At 41.2% G+C, this 16,353-nt stretch overlaps 1 protein-coding gene across 9 annotated transcripts in view; it reads right to left on the bottom strand.

Moving 5' to 3' along the window:
- Positions 1–16,353, bottom strand: part of RARB (retinoic acid receptor beta) — a 357,399-nt gene that overhangs the window by 72,984 nt on the left and 268,062 nt on the right. For all 9 annotated transcript variants that reach the window (XM_079947362.1, XM_079947368.1, XM_079947366.1 and 6 more), the window contains one exon: positions 1,150–1,298. In XM_079947362.1, coding sequence (XP_079803488.1) covers positions 1,150–1,298 — 149 coding nt within the window. The remainder of the gene's footprint in view (positions 1–1,149; positions 1,299–16,353) is intronic.

Genomic DNA, 16,353 nt, shown 5'->3' with positions numbered 1-16,353 from the left:
TATTTTTTGATGCTATAAGATTGTATGTTCCAGGCTGCTATCCTATGCCTATTTAGTTGGAAGTGAATTCTACTTAACTCAATGAAGCTTACAATGCATAGGATGGTACTGTTGGACACATCAGGTGTCATAAACTGATGAAAAATTGGTTGTTTCAGTCCAAATATATTTACCTAGACACCTACCCACACCCAAGTGATCTCTGTGAGATTACAACTACCTGTTGATCAAAGAGACAGCAAGATATTGACTTTTTAACCCAGCCCAACTGGGCATCAAGGACAACAGCAAATCAATGTAAACTTCAAAAGGTTCATGCGTATTCACACACAGACAGACACACTCATGCAATATATTCTAGCTAATGCTTCTGATGCCATGTAACACTCACAGCTGCTATATGGAATCAGCAGCATTGGCTAGAAGACCGGATCCTTACAGCACAATCCTATCCATGCCTACTCCAAAGGAAGTCCCATGGAGTTGAATGGGATTGACTGCAGTGTCAAAACCCAGTTTTCCTACAGACAACACCCAAAGATGAAAGTGTGGTATCCTTAATCAAGTTTGAAAACCAAAAAGGCAAACATGGTTTCCTACGAAGGTTTAATGTTTAGCTTCCACTGTGATATGTGGCCTTCAGAACAGAATTTTACTTTAGCTGCGTCAAGCCACTGAGTTTGCCATTATTGCATCTAAGTGTTTCTTCTCCTGCTGGCACAACGCTTGAAGTTGTGCTTTTATTGATGCGCCATGTCAAGGTCTGTGGGTAGCGCAAATTATATAAACAACAGCAGCAGCAACTGAAAGGAGCCTATGAGTTTACATAACGGCAACCCTGGGTCTGCAACAATTCAACACGGCTTCAGCCAAGTGATCCATAATAAGCAGCATGGAAGTACCAAGCCTTCAGGGACGATGCAAAAGTTGAAAACAGACGAGAGCTAGTGTGAACTAAATGATGGGGGAAGATAAGTCCTTCTGAAGTTTTGCTAACAATACAAAAGAAACGGAAGGGAGACAATGAAATAGCCCTCAGACAGGACAACAGAGGCCATGGATGGAAAAGACCACTTGATCCAGGTTTCCCCCCCAATTTGTTCAACCCACTTTACCAGCAAAGTTTATCAGGGAGGCCTGGAGACTCACCTTACATCCCTCACAAGCACTGACGCCATAGTGATATCCAGAAGATTTGTCCTGACAAACGAAGCAGGGTTTGTAAACACGAGGAGGAGGAAGCGGGGAAGGCGGGCTGGGAACAAGTTCTTCAGAACTGGTGCTCTGAGTTTCAATTGCTACAAAGAAAACAAGAGGAGGACGTTTTTAGTGCATTCAGATATTGGCTTTGTCATATGCCACCAGCTGATCCACGCAACAGATCTCCCATTTCAAATGTAACTTTTTCTGGGAGGTGCAATATTTAAGACAGATAATTACATTGGGCCAGTTCAGACATTCAAAACCATCTCTTTTAATGTGCCCACTCTGTCCTTCCAGGAAGCATTAATGTGCAGAGCATAGTAAATCCCCTGAGCTGCCTGTGGGGTAAGCTTTGCACACCTGCTTTGTAGAGTGTTGCAAAAACCAGCAAGTGCTTCATTCATTTAATTTATTTGCACCCTGTTTGTCCCCCCAGAAATAGGCCAAGGTGGCTAACAACATCATACTGTAATTAATATAATTATTTCAAAAGGCAATCAATGTGAACAAAATATCAGATTAAAAAATGCAACAGCCAAGCTGCAAATGAACTTTGAAATCAATACTGAAAACACATTAATTCAATTAAATATTCAGAATGCATAAACAATATCAGTAAACAAGGGGATAATAAAATGCAACCCACGTATTAGTCAAAAACTTAAACACTTTATGGTCTAGAGCCTAAATTGAGAAATTAACATGACAAATTAGAATACCAAAACAAAAAAAAAGACATTAAAGACATCTTCCATGAAGAGTCCGTGTGTGTGTGTGTGTGTGTGTGTGTGTGTGTGTGTGTGTGTATCCCCATCCACAAAAAGAATATGATTTGAATCTTTCTCCTACACAAAGTCTACTCTGGAAAGTCTTGGGCTAACCACTGCAATCTTTTCAATTATGGGTCTTCTCAATTTTGCACCCCTTCGGCTTGGCGCCCTGTGCAGGAAAACCGCACTGCACAGCCATAAATCCATCGCTGCCAACAGTCTACATCAAGGAACACAAAATATACAATACTTTCTATTTTTTTCTGATAGGCTGGCTAAATTGGAAACTACATGCAAGCTCTGCTTAATATCATTATATATGTTATTTTAATATATATTTTATTTTAAGGTGGCATGCATGCACGCACACCTATCTCCACTCCAGCAGCAAACGGACTAGAAGAGGGGTAGGGAGCCTGTGGCCTTCTAGATGTTGTTCGATTCCAAAACCCATCAGCCCCAACCAGCACAACCAGTGCTTAGGGATGATATGAGTTGGAGTTTAACAACATCTGGAGGGCCACAGGCTCCCCATCATGCAAACCTTTAGTTAAATGAGCCAAAGCTACCGAGGGCTAGAGCCAACAGAAACCAGAGAACTATGCACAACCAATAAATACAGTAATAGCAAAACATTCACAGAGCCCCCTACTTTGTAACCCTGTCGTGTAAAACCTGCCCACTCATCTCAGGCCAATACAGATAAAAGGGATGCACTTGTTTCATGGCAAATGAACAAACAGTAACAAATTTGCAACAATGCTGATGGTATGATGAAAGAAGTGTATCTCTGGTTCTCATGTATTTAGAAGCACAGTGGTACCTCAGTTTTTGAACGTAATCCATTCCGGAAGACTGTTCAAGTTCCGAAATGTTCGAAAACTGAAAACTCAATAGCCGACAGCTAGGCCTCAGGATCTTGCACTCAGAGGAAGCCCACACGTGGCATGTTCGACTTCTGAGGCGTGTTCGAAAACCAAAGCATTTATGTTCGAAAACCAAAGGTTTATGGCTTTTGAAAACAGAAATGTTCGTCAATGGAGACGTTCAAAAACCAAGGTACCACTGTACTGTATTATATAATGTTTTTCTGGGTTGCACCACTTAAAACCACAGTGGAAGGTGGGAAGAGTTGCACATTTGAACAATCCTCTGAACACGCAAAGAACACCTCCCAAACGTAGAAAACGAAGGATGAGAAGACTAGACTGGATTATTTAATCTTCTTTTCTATGAGCAGGAAAGGTACTGACTCATTTTATTCTCTACCCACCTACAACATGGTACTATCTTTTAAGGCAGAAATTGCCAAAGTGGTGCCTTCTACAACTCCCACTAGCTCCATCCAGCATGGTCAACCATCAGTGATTATGGGAGTTGTGGAGCATGTTGACTTTTTGCAGTATGGTAGCGCTGCAGAGAGCTTGCTGGGGAGACCATGCATTAAAAAGGGACTCAAAAATAACTTAAAGGTTTTAATAAGAAAAACAAAAACTCCATTTACACTAAATAAATCAACAAACAAACATGACCCAACCACCAACCCATCCCCCAGGGTAATGGGAGAGCTAGGTGCTGCTCCTTATATACTACACCCAAATGCTGACACACCTTAATCAGTACAACTCAGCAGCACCTGCTATGTTTCACAGCTGTAAAGCTGGGTCTCGTTATTTAGCTCTGGCCCCTTAAAGACATACACATCGAGTGGAACAATGATGAACCTTTACATTTAAAGAAACCATTCAATCATAGGGAAAGCAGTATTTGGGCTATCTCTTGGTCTGGGAAGATATCAATGGTCTCTTCCTGTCCACCATGTATGTCTGTGTAAACTGGGTCTTGGTCCTGCTTCCCGAAAACCAAATTATTATCTTCACAATTACGTAAAAGGTTTTCCAGGATGTAAACAACAATGGACTCCACTCCTACAACATGCTGAAGAATGGCATACGTTCTCATGATTCAAAGTGTCAACATCTGCACCAACCATAAAAAATATCACAGAAAACTATATGATACTGCCAGTAATATTATAGGGGCACCATAAAACTATACACATATTTAGGATTTTGGTGCCTAAAATCCATAATTATTTCAATTCCCTGTGGATATGCAATATATGTTCTTATTTTGCTGTTTCTTGGGGCATTTTGACACTAAAGGGTAGTGCTGAGGCTCTCTGGAGTTATTTTGCCAAAAGAGAATGATTTAAGTGTGGAAGACAAAACTCAACTTGCCTTCCAGCTGCTACGTGTTTTATATTCACACTATAAACTGAATTAAGCATAAATAGATGTAAACCTTAAGCATAAAAAAACCCCAACCTTAGGCAAGATAGCTAGGTTTGTCTGATGATTCAGAGAAATGGCAAAGCTTTTTATTGAGCAAAAAGACAAGAGCAAAACCTCTACAGAGACTCAAGTATTGGCCTCATGGGACATTCTTCTATTGAAAAACAAATACCGATTCAGATTTGCAGTATATTATATCTGCCACATTTCTTAAATTCTGTCTTTTCATTGACCCCACGTTTCATCACTGGCTACTGTTGATTAGAATTCCAGAATGTCAGGGAGTTCTTTTTTTACAGCTTTTTTTTCTTTTAAAAAAAAACTTCAATAAACAATACAACTGTATAACAGTTGCAAAGTTCAGTCCGTAAGTACAAAGCGTCTCCACACACAGGTTGATGCTGGTGGATACGCCAGCATAAAACTAAGAAGTGGAAACCCAAGTATTTTTGAATTGGTCCCACTCTGATTTACCCTCTGCCACTTTATGGTGCTGTGTAAGATGCTCATACCCCATGCACTATTCAGCTAACCCCACCTTAGAAGGTTTCTTTCTTGATTTCCAGCACCTAGAGATTCTAGCTGCTGCCAATAATAAGGAGATTCATTCTTCATGCACCAAAAGCAGACTGGAGGTGGTTTCCCTAGTCTAAAGTGAATGTTTGGCAGGTAATGGATTATCTCCTTAATTGCCCAGTCACAAAAGAGTTTAGGGCACCCCCACCACCTATGTAAGAAAATCCCTTTACAAACAAACACCCCTCCACCATGGAGATGAGGCGGACTTGTGGATTTGAGATCATCTCTTGGGGGGTCCAGTGCCAACACAAGAGACTTTTGAGCCCTGCTTCCTAAATCTTATCTGAGGTGGTTATAAATAGGGATTGAGGCCACAGGTTTTCCCAGGCATGGTAATCCATCTGAATTCCTAAATCCCCCCTTCCATATATCTTTGAGGTTCTTTAACTCACACATGGACACATCAATAAGCAATCTGTAAATCTCAAGAAGCATGGATGTAGCTGGGGGGGCAGAGGGGAAGGTGCCCCCCTAAATTGATAAAAATACATAGCAAACTGATGTTCTGCTCCCCCAACAAAAGGCCTGCCCCTCGCCTAACAAAAATCCTGGCTATGCCCATGCTCAGAAGCAACCTCTTCAAGTGTTGGTTAGCACGAGTGCAGGGAGCTTTAAATACCATGAAGTCCTTCCTTCCACTTTGCCAGTTAATCTATTTGTGAAGAAATCAATTTGGAGGACCTGGAGCTAGTTCAAATTGGGCCCTCACATTTTCCTTCAAAACACTTTCTGAAATGGGGTGCCCTGAGATTCTGAAGAAACCCCTCAGAATCTCAGCGCACCCCATTTCAGAAAGCGTTTCGAAGGAAAATGTGAGGTCCCAATTTGAACTATTTCCAGGTCCTCCAAATTGATTTCTTCACAGATAGATTATTACTATGACAGAAATCAAAAGATTATCTAAGAGTGTAGTCAGAGGAGATATCCCCGGGACCAGACAACTGCAATACTCTTTCCACACTGACAGTGTAGCCCAGAGGAACAGATTGCTTAATTTCTGTAAGGCTTCCCAAGTGGGACACAGAAAAGTGTGTGCCAACCAGCCAGTTCAAAACAAACATGTACAGATCCAGCTTTTCAAATAGTTTCTAAAGGAAGGCAGAAGCAGAATTTTCTCAATTATAATTTTTGTTGCTATTTAGAATAGGCATACAGTGCTCTGGGAATTGATTGGTGCACAGTCTTGCTGCTTAAATCAATAATCTATTAGTCCTTTTAAATTAAAATTAGGTTCATCAAATGCCCTTGAGAGGTCTCAAACATTCTGCTCTCCTTATTCCAAGCATGCAGTTCCCAAACAGTCTAGGAGAGGATAAAAGCCCTGTGATAAAACTCAAAACATTCAGCTCTCTCAGGCTACAAAGATGTTTAGGCTTTGAGGTAGTTGGGATACATGGACATTAAAAACAACTGTGCTCCCTGTTTTTTATGGTCCCAGAGCAAACAATAAGACCAACACCCATCACCTACAGTAGTCAAACTGCTGACTATGCGTAAACAAAATTCAGGCTGATGCTAATCAACCTATTGGAATTTGGGTTACTCAAGATATCAAGACAGCTTTGCAGATGCACAATTCAGAGCCAACTACACGCAGAAAAAGCTACCACTGAGCTCTCTGGCAAAATAGTCTTGAAGCTGATAAATCTGGGGAAATGTCTGTCTAAAAGTTCTAAAACAGTAATCCAAGTATTGGTTTTACACAGGAAATAATTAACTGCTACTGAGTTCTATCCATCGCAGCAAAGTATTTATACAACCAGAAATTTTCAGCTGCCAATAGAAATCCACATCACTTATCTCCAGAATTATTGAACCAGAGGGGCCTGGAATACTCCTGGCTCTGCAATGGATTTCTTATGAATGGACTATAAATACTGTTTTGCAGCCTGACCTCACAGGAAGGGATGCAACGATCTGGGTGTATTGCTCAGTGAAGTAACCCAGCTTTCTAAGCAAATGTTGAGTTTTTGTCAACTCCTATCAAGCAGAAACAAATAGGTAATGGTGGGCAAGATGTGGCTTTGAGCAGTCAAGTAAGCAAATGGGCGCAGGATGTGGCAAGTAATTGTTACGTTTTAGGGTTCTCTCTCTCTCTCTCTCGCTCTATCCTTTGCACGTTAATTCTTACAGGCACGCAGCAGTTTGCAAGTGGACTACCATCTTCAGCTTCCCCATTCAGTGGCATTCAACAACAGGATCCGACACCCTTAGTGGACAGTGTCAGTTCATTCATTCATCGCATTTACATCCCACCTCTTTCTCCAAGGAGCTCACTGAACAAATTCCTATGCCCCACAAGTAACCCAGAGGTGCATTTTAAATAAAAGCACACATTCTGCTCATGTAAAAACACCAGGCAGGCGCCACAAATAACCCAGAGATGCATTTTAAATAAAAGGACACATGGTGTAGTGGTTAAGAGCGGTGGACTCGTAATCCGGTGAACCGGGTTCACGTCCCTGCTCCTCCACATGCAGCTGCTGGGTGACCTTGGGCTCTGAAGTCTCTCAGCCCCACTCACCTCACAGAGTGCTTGTTGTGGGGAAGGGAGAGAAAAGAAGATTGCTTTGAGACTCCTTAGGGTAGTGATAAAGCGGGATATCAAATCCAAACTCTTCTCTTCTTCTCCGCATGTAAAAACACGCTGATTTCCAGACTGTCCGTGGGACGGATTTAGAAGGCGATTGGGCCGGATCCAGCCCCTGGGCCTTAGTTCGTTTATCCATGTGGGACCTCTGACAAGGGTGCTGTCTCCCTTCCCCCACTGAGTGGTGGAAGTTGGTTGCCTGCCAGTGAATTACTGCATGAACAGCCATTGCTAAGAGGAGAATAAAAGGGCTGGTGCTGAGTAAAAGACCGTCCCTACCGTTAGGCAGTGTGAGGCAATCACTTCAAGATGAGTGGCAGCTTTCTTCCTGAGCCCCATTGCTCTCTGTCGGAGAGTTGTGTGTCGCACATGGTCTGCTGCATGCCTCTAGGTTAGCCTGCTGCCTTCCAGGACAAGTGCTTTAGTAAGAGTCAATGGCCAGCCCATTCAATTTATATACATGGAATGGAGGGAGGCGGTCCTCTAGTCCGCCTCAGGCGACAAAATGTCTATGATGAGCATCCCAGTACACCCATGTGCAGTAATGGAGGACTAGGAGGCTGGTTTCCCTATAGAGTCAAACTCATTTGACAGGTTGCCATTCCTGTTCCCTGCCTGTAAAATGGGAAATGCTATACAATGAATTGAAAAGGATGTTCAAAATAACTTTTATTAAAAAAAAAAAAACACAGAAGCTTTTCTTTGGGGAATTATAGGGACAGAACTACCTAAATTGTACATAAATTTATTTATGTATGTTACTACAGCAGCAAGAATGCTATTTGCCCCAAAGTGGAAAGAAGCAGAAGTCCCAGCAAAGGAAAAATGGATTCAAAAACTTGTGGAATATGCAGAAATGGCGAAACTTACCAGAAGAATAAGAAATCAAGATAACAAACTTTTTATAAAAGAATGGAAATGGTTTATGGAATATTTGCAGATAAATTGCAAACAGATAAAAACTTTAGGAGGATTATTTCAATAACCTGCAGTTTCACAAGAGTATATATTTAAAGTAGATAATTAAATGAATTTGGATATGCAGAAGATATTAAAAAAAAAAATTAAGGAATCACAGAAAGAGGGGAAAGGAAGTCAAATTTTGAAATGTTAAATTGATTATAAAACTAATAAAATGTATAAACTTGAAAAGTATAAATAAAAACTTATTTAAAGAAGGCTGGTTTCGCTATAGAGTCTAACTCATTTGACAGGTTGCCATTCCAATTCCCTGCCTGTAAAATGGGAACCGTGACCTACCTACTTCACAACATTTCTCCGAAGGAAAAATAAATAAAGATGATTAAAGCATTTTGCACAGTAAAAAAATATTTGATAAGTATCTAAAGGCATTGCAACACTGGTTCAAATGAATTCATTTACTAACACATTATAAAACCAGGTCCTACTTGTAGGGTAAGAGGCTTAAATCCAAAAGAACAGTGCTTTGTACAGAAACAAAGTACAAGTCTGAACAAAGCAGAAAGAAAAAAAGAAGGCAGTTCTAGGTGTGCGCACAGATGAAGAAAGTTTGCCAAACAACATCCAGCTAAAGAAATAATACAATTCTAGAAACAGATTTCCTCAAAATGAGTAAATTAAGTTTATGTTGCTGCTGTGCTCTACAACCTTAATTCACCAAGAGGCACCTGAGACCCACTTAAGAATTCCTTAAACAATAGCTTTAAGTCACAAGTCTTCACATTTGATTGTTTTTATAAAGTTTAGCTAAAGCTGTAGATAAGATCTTTAAGTAAGTGAAGTGTGCTTTACAAGAGCTAATTTACTGTTAGTGAAACCCTGCTGACAGATAGAAGGGTTTTAATGTTGTGGCTGATTAAAAACAGGGCAAGCATTTATGAAATCTCTTTCATTATATATATATATATATATATATATATATATATATATATATATATATATTACAACAAACGTGGATTATTAAATGCCGGGTTTTAATGTGGTCTCTTCAGACAGCTGAGCCTTAAAAGAATAAGAAGTTGTAAAGCAAATGGCATTTCCTGGATAGCCCCAAGGGAAGTTGGAACATTCAGCTCTGAGTCCCTGGTGGGATAGAGCAATTTCAGCTAATTAGGGTGAATGGCAAAGTGTTGCATTTGGTCAAAACATTCTGTTAACCCTCATTTTTACTGGCACCAAATAAAGAGTCAGTCTGGATCTGGGTGTGTGGTGTGCGCGCACACAAATTCACTCCAGAAGTGCAAAGCACACGGTTCACAGAAAGTCAAAGGAAACGCCAAAGTTCAACTAGAGTACAAGTAATTAGAACCAGATTCTTTGCAGCTTGTATGTGTGCTTCATTGTAGAAGTTATTTATAAGCTCCAAACAGAAAAAAACCCCCAATATCATTTAATTTTCATGTCTAGTCTGGAGCAAAAAAACAGAAAAGAAATCTGTTTTAATAATCTTCCAGGAGGAGAAGAAAAGTCTATGCATGGGAAACACAGAGCTTACTTATTTTATTGCACTTTTTAAAAAAATGCACGTTTCAAAACTCTAATATAAACGAAGGTTCCAAAGCAACACATGATTTTCCCCTTCTGTGGCTTCAAAAATAAATAAAACGTTTTGCATATTTCTGCTAATTTTATGCTGCTGTTCTGGAGTGAAGGTGACATTGGGAATGCAACCACTTAAGCGGGGTGAATAGAGAAGAAACAAAACCCTAGCACAGAGAATTGCCAGCCTTGACTTGGTAACCTGGACATGACCCTGGACGGAGTGTGTGTTTGACCCGGTCATAGAAGGGCTCTGGCTGAGTCCTGTTGCCGGTTTATGGTGACTCCCTGCTATTCTTGCCACCCACCTACAACAGGTGCAGATCGCAGCCAGCAGTGACAACAAAACAAAGGCCGTGACAGGTAAAGGCTTTGATTCCTTTTCTCTTTTTTTTGGAAAAGATTTCTTCGGCAAAAAATACTGTACGAACGAATTCTAGAGCCGGAACCTCTATCTTGATCCTTAGCATCTCAGCATAAAGTATTTGCAAATGTGCAAGAACTATACAGCCGTACCTTGGTTGTTGAGCTTAATCCATTTCGGGAGCCCGTTCGACTCCCGAAACGGTTTGAAAACCAAGGCGCAGCTTCTGACTGGCTGCAGGAGCTTCCTGCACTTAATCGGAAGCCGCAGAAGCCACGTCCGACTTCCAAAAAACGTTCACAAACTGGAACACGCACTTCCAGGTTTGTGGAGTTTGGGAGCCAAAACGTCCTAGTACCAAGGCATTCGACAACCAAGGTTCGACTGCATAAGGCTTACACAAGACATTCTGCTGTGCGGCATGACCCAAGATATGCACCCTAAAAGCCTTGAACGGTGTAGACTAGAACCTATGAACTGCCAGAAGCTACTGAATTCCATCTCCCATCAGCCCCAGTCAGCATAACCAATGGTCAGGGATGGTGGGAGTTGTAGTATCTGTAGGGCCATAGTTTCTACCATCCCCGGTGTAGCTTCTGCACAGGCACAAAGCTTGGACCAGGGTGAACTATCAGAGAGAAAACAGTGTTTTGTACGTAACTTCTTAATTTATATCGGCTCCTTAATTTATACTACCCTCCCATCCCAATTTAAAGTTCTGAGAGCTCCTGTATCTGTATCTGTGATGGCAATTAGACTACAGCTGGCGATTAAAACTCAGCATGTTGGAAGGACACACCCCTTCATTATCTCCCATTTGTCAGCTGTAATAGGTTCATGCATTTTCAGCTATTACACTCAACTTTGTCGCTAAAACTATTATTCTGTGAAACACATCATTTTAATTTTGGCTCATAATTTTCTGAGGATCGATTTAAGCTGCAGTTTGGTTCCTCCAGACAGGTTAGTGTGTGTGTGTGTGTGTGTGTGTGTGTGTGTGTGTGTGTGTGTGTGTTTTATAAAAAAAGATCAGAATCAGCTAATTGCTCTATATACTATAGTTATATGATGGGCCAAAAGCCAAAAAGTATGTGCCTGTGTGTGTGTAGTCTGACTTCTAATATGGCAGCATACACTGTAGTTGTAAAACCAGCTCTGGAAAATTAAATACTACATTGATTTTTCTTTGGTTAAGCTCATCCAATTTTCTTCTTCATTTTATCTGTGGAGGGGGGGGAGTGGGAGGGGGGGTTAACACCATCCCTGAGACCAATGTAATATAGCACAGAGACTTACTTCTGAATAGGATTGTGCTGTAAAACTATTAGCCTTGAAAGTGTCACAAGACTCTCTGTTGTTTTTGCTGCCACAGATTAAGATGGCCGATCCCTCTGGAATTTGTTATATAGCATGCTGAGTTCTTGCAATATGCTTCCAAGTACTGTACTTGTCAAGATTACCAAATATAAACACATCATTAACTACTTAACAACAGGCTCCAACAATTGGGTTTGTTTCAGTTTAACATTTCACACACACACACACACACACACACACACACACCAATTTTTCTCTCATGCTACATCACAATGCTCAGGCATTTTTAAACACTCTGCAATAAATGCTGCTACATTGGTATCACCGACCCTTTAAGGACCGTACACACAACAGGACTCGCACAACAGCTATACACACCCTGGCAACCACACATAACACACACTCTCCTCACCCTCTTACCAGCAAGTAGGCTTGAAGAAAGTGTTGTGTGTGAATGCACTTCCTGAAGAGTACAGATGAGGTGGGGATGGCTAATACTCACTCTGGCTGCAATCTCCAGCACCTGCAACAACCAGGCTTGCAAAAAGCCTTATATTGGAGACAACTGAGCCACCCCCTTCCATCCCCAGATGTGACTTTCCTGGCTGAAAACATCCACCTGTGCCACAATTATGTTTGAAACAAGCCTCCTATTGGCTAGAATAGATTAGCTCCTTTCAAGATGAACTGCAAGGAGAGATGTGATTTCAGGGCAACCTCTGTTGCAGGGTGGAGAGGTTGCGTTTGGTCGCCTCTGCTGCTGCAACCTAGTTTGCAGGACAAAGGTCTGTTTAACTAAAGCTATGGTTTTCCCAGTAGTGATGTATGGAAGTGAGAGCTGGATCATAGAGAAGGCTGATCACCGAAGAATTGATGCTTTTGAATTATGGTGCGGGAGGAGACTCTTGAGAGTCCCATGGACTGCAAGAAGATCAAACCTCTCCATTCTTAAGGAAATCAGCCCTGAGTGCTCACTGGAAGGACAGATCCTGAAGCTCAGGCTCCAATACTTTGGCCACCTCATGAGAAGAGAAGATTCCCTGGAAAAGACCCTGATGTTGGGAGAGGTTGAGGGCACAAGGAGAAGGGAACGACAGAGGACGAGATGGTTGGACAGTGTTCTCAAAGCTACCAGCATGAGTTTGACCAAACTGCGGGAGGCAGTGGAAGACAGGAGTGCCTGGCGTGCTCTGGTCCATAGGGTCACGAAGAGTCGGACACGACTAAACAGCAACAAGTTTCCTGGATGGGGAAGAAGGGACCTCTAAAACAGTCCAATAATTTCCTCATTTGGGGGGGGGAGAGTTTAAAAGGGTCCAGACGTCTCTAGACAGTACACTAAGGGGTGAAAATTGCAGACATTGCTGCTTCCTTATGTGCAATTGCAGCATATGACACCTTTAAACGAGAGCTTCTTTCTCAAAATGTGTGCCCTTGCGTTTTCCAATCGACATGGCACCCCTTTAAAATTACGTTAGCGCCATACTCTCCATTCCCTATTTGTTCCTGCAAAGCTTAGGAAGCTGTAAGAGTATGAGTAAGATCCTCTTCCCTAATGCCTTTCATCTAGAAATTGCTCCTTTCCCATTGCAGTAGCGTAACATTAACCATTGGAATCATGTATCAGCAGCTACTGGAGTTAATGTGAATATTGACCCTGGCCCTGTGAAAGGAGTATATCTTTTTGTAATGCTGGTCCGCATCAGCCTCTCTGAGTCAGAAAATAAAGAGGAGTGCCTTATCAACATGCCGATCTGCTGGAGATGTGTGCCTGCTTCCTGTAATAAATGTGGATGCAAACTCATCGAAACCCTGACATTTGTTTACCTTCCCGCATTTAAAGGCTTGTGCATTCTTTAGCAATGCATTTCAGCTGACTTGCTTATTTTAAATATCTTTGTTGACAAAAAAAAAAAAAAAAAAAAAAAAAGATCCAAGGAGGCCTGCGAGTGAGACTCACACGGTATATGCCCCAATTTTGGTCTCTGCTTCCAAAGCAGTTACTCCGCTTGCCAAGTTAATATATCTGCCATTTCGGGGCCGTTATGTAGCCCTTCATCCTCATGGATGCTGCTTCCCAGCATAATTTTCTTTTTTTCTTTCTTTGCCCTTGCCATACTTTTTAAAAACTGCATTATGCTTTCATCTGATGTCAATGACAGATGAAAGCATAATGCAGTTTTGCTTTCCAGATTTGCAGAAGTCAGGGCTACCCACAACCTCGCTGAGTCCTTCCTACCCTGCAAATCCTGCTCCTTCTGCTCCAATTAAGCTGCATGGTGCAGTTTCTTCTGCAGTCTGTAATAGCTGGGATGCTAAGTTCGGAAAGGAAACCTGAAGAGGCAACAGGCACAAGCATAAAAGCAGCACAGGTTTAGGATTGCGCACTAATTAGAACACTACTGACCTGATCAGAATTTTTGGCTTGTTTGCCAGAATGCAATGCTAGAAAAAGTTCCAGTCAACCCATTTTTGCTATTAATGAGCGTGTGTACAATTGCATATGCCCCGGGGAATACTGTTGAATGTAGTTAATTGATAGTTGAGACATGCTCGCTCTTAAGAAATCCGCTACGTATTTTGGAATGGGATTCATGTTTGTTCGCTATGGGTTCAGACACCATTTGAAATATTGTCGCCAAACTCAGAGTGAGGACTCCCAAGGTGAAAGAGGCGGATTCTGTTGGTGCCATTTTGAATCAAGATGGTGAACTGAAATGTGGGTTCGCCCCCCCCCTTTTTGCATAATGGGCCTCTGAACCTTTGCCCAATTTGGTGGGACACTTCCAACCTGCCCCAATTTGGCGCCTCCTGAGATATTGTCACTAAACTCAGTGCAAGGGTTCCGAAGGTGCAGAGTGGAGTCTTTGGCTGCGTTTGGATGCCAAGCACCATTCAGAATCAAGATGGAAGACCTACCTAGGTATAGGGAAACCTTTGAGCTGGTAGAGCAGATAAACAAATGTACCATTGTGCGGATGAGTGAAATACTTAGCGAACAAGAACAGAATTATAGCTAAGATTCTACCGTATTTTTCGCTCTATAAGACGTACTTTTCCCCTCCTAAAAAGTAAGGGGAAATGTGTGTGTCTTATGGAGCAAATGCAGGCGGGAGGCTCTGCTCAGCGCTCCCTTTAAAGAGCCACGTGGAGCGTGTGTGCGGCTCTTCGGGGCTTTTCCCTGAGGAGGGAATATCTCACATTTGAGGCAAACCAAAAAATCATAGCATGCTGCTCTAAAGAGCAATATAAAGAGATTATATTCCTCTTTTAAAGCTCTGTCCATAATTTTTTATTAGTTTTGATTGCTAACACATTTGCCATAAATGTGTTTTTAATTCTTTCAGAGGAACTCTTCCTACAACATTATTTATCACACTTTGCATCCTGGTTTAGAGCCAGAGAAAATATGGGAGGTTTAATACCTTTAATACATTTTTCAGTTGTCCAATATCACACAGACAGACAAAAATGTCAGTGTTCTAATCACATGCAGTAAAACTCACCTGTCAAGTGATATTTCATGTGGCATTGCACTTCTCAATTTCTGTGACTGTTTAATTATAGAAATGTAAAACTCCACAGCATAGTTCAATCCCGAAATTAATGCACTGACTTAATGATCAGAGATATTTCAAGGTTAGTGCCACATTCTTTGAAAATTACAGATCATCCCAATTAATTGGGATGCCAGATGCAGTGATGTGAAACTTTGATTTCCTACATACCTTCCTTTTCATGTTCATTGGAAAGGGTCATTTAAAAACCCAGCAGAGATGTTTAACTGAGTAATATTTCAATTGCTCAAAAAAACAAGGGGCAGTTTGTATCTTTCTCCTTGGATTAAATCACATAACAGTGTACTCACAATGCTGAATTATATTGATATATCACATTTAGAAGTGTTCTCCCCCCATAGATGTTTTGCTTTCTATTACAATTATTAGTAGTATTATAACCATTTCTAAGTTCTGATTTACTCATTTCTCTAAGGTGTGAAGGGCTTTAACTCAGCAGACTGTATTCAGCGAAAAATAATTTTCCGTTTACAAAGCAAAGGGCATCACAAAGCAGGTAATAGCCCCATTTTTCGGAGCAAGTTGCTGAGCTGTTCTCTGCAGGATTTATGTTTTGTCAGTACTCAAAACAAAACAAAACAAAACAAAACAAACCAGAAATCATCAGTGCACTAGGCTATTGCTTAACTAATTGGTCATGTCTCATCTTAGGGTCAGCCAATTTGTACAGGTGCACAGGGTGATGTATGGAGCAGGACAAAGTTATTTTTAACAGTTCCTTATCAAAATTTCTGCTGCTCCCTCCACAAATTCTCTGGAGGTTCATATTCAGTTTTTTTAAAAAATGTAAAGGGGGGGGTTTACACTAATGCTGGGTGATAAATACATCGTGATATACCACCAGCTAAATATCGTGATAAATGACAATAAATAAAAATCCATTACATAATTACAAAGTTCATCATTAAAAAAAACATTAACCCCACATTCGCCACCAATAACTACAATAAAACAGTGGCCATAGCAATCAACTGTCTATTAAAAATAAACAGCTTACTCTATCTCAAAGACATGTCTTCAAACCATGACTAAAATTCAGCAAAGAGGCACACAACCAGATCTCTGAAGGCAGTGGCCTTGAGCTCAGAGTCAGAGGATGAGCCAGTCTAAAGCTGCTGTGCTGCTTACTGGTGAACTG

The sequence above is a fragment of the Podarcis cretensis genome, assembly GCF_951804945.1.
Source record: "Podarcis cretensis genome assembly, chromosome: 12".
NCBI classification, from domain to species: Eukaryota; Metazoa; Chordata; class Lepidosauria; order Squamata; family Lacertidae; genus Podarcis; species Podarcis cretensis.
This window is presented reverse-complemented; position numbering and strand designations above follow the sequence as displayed.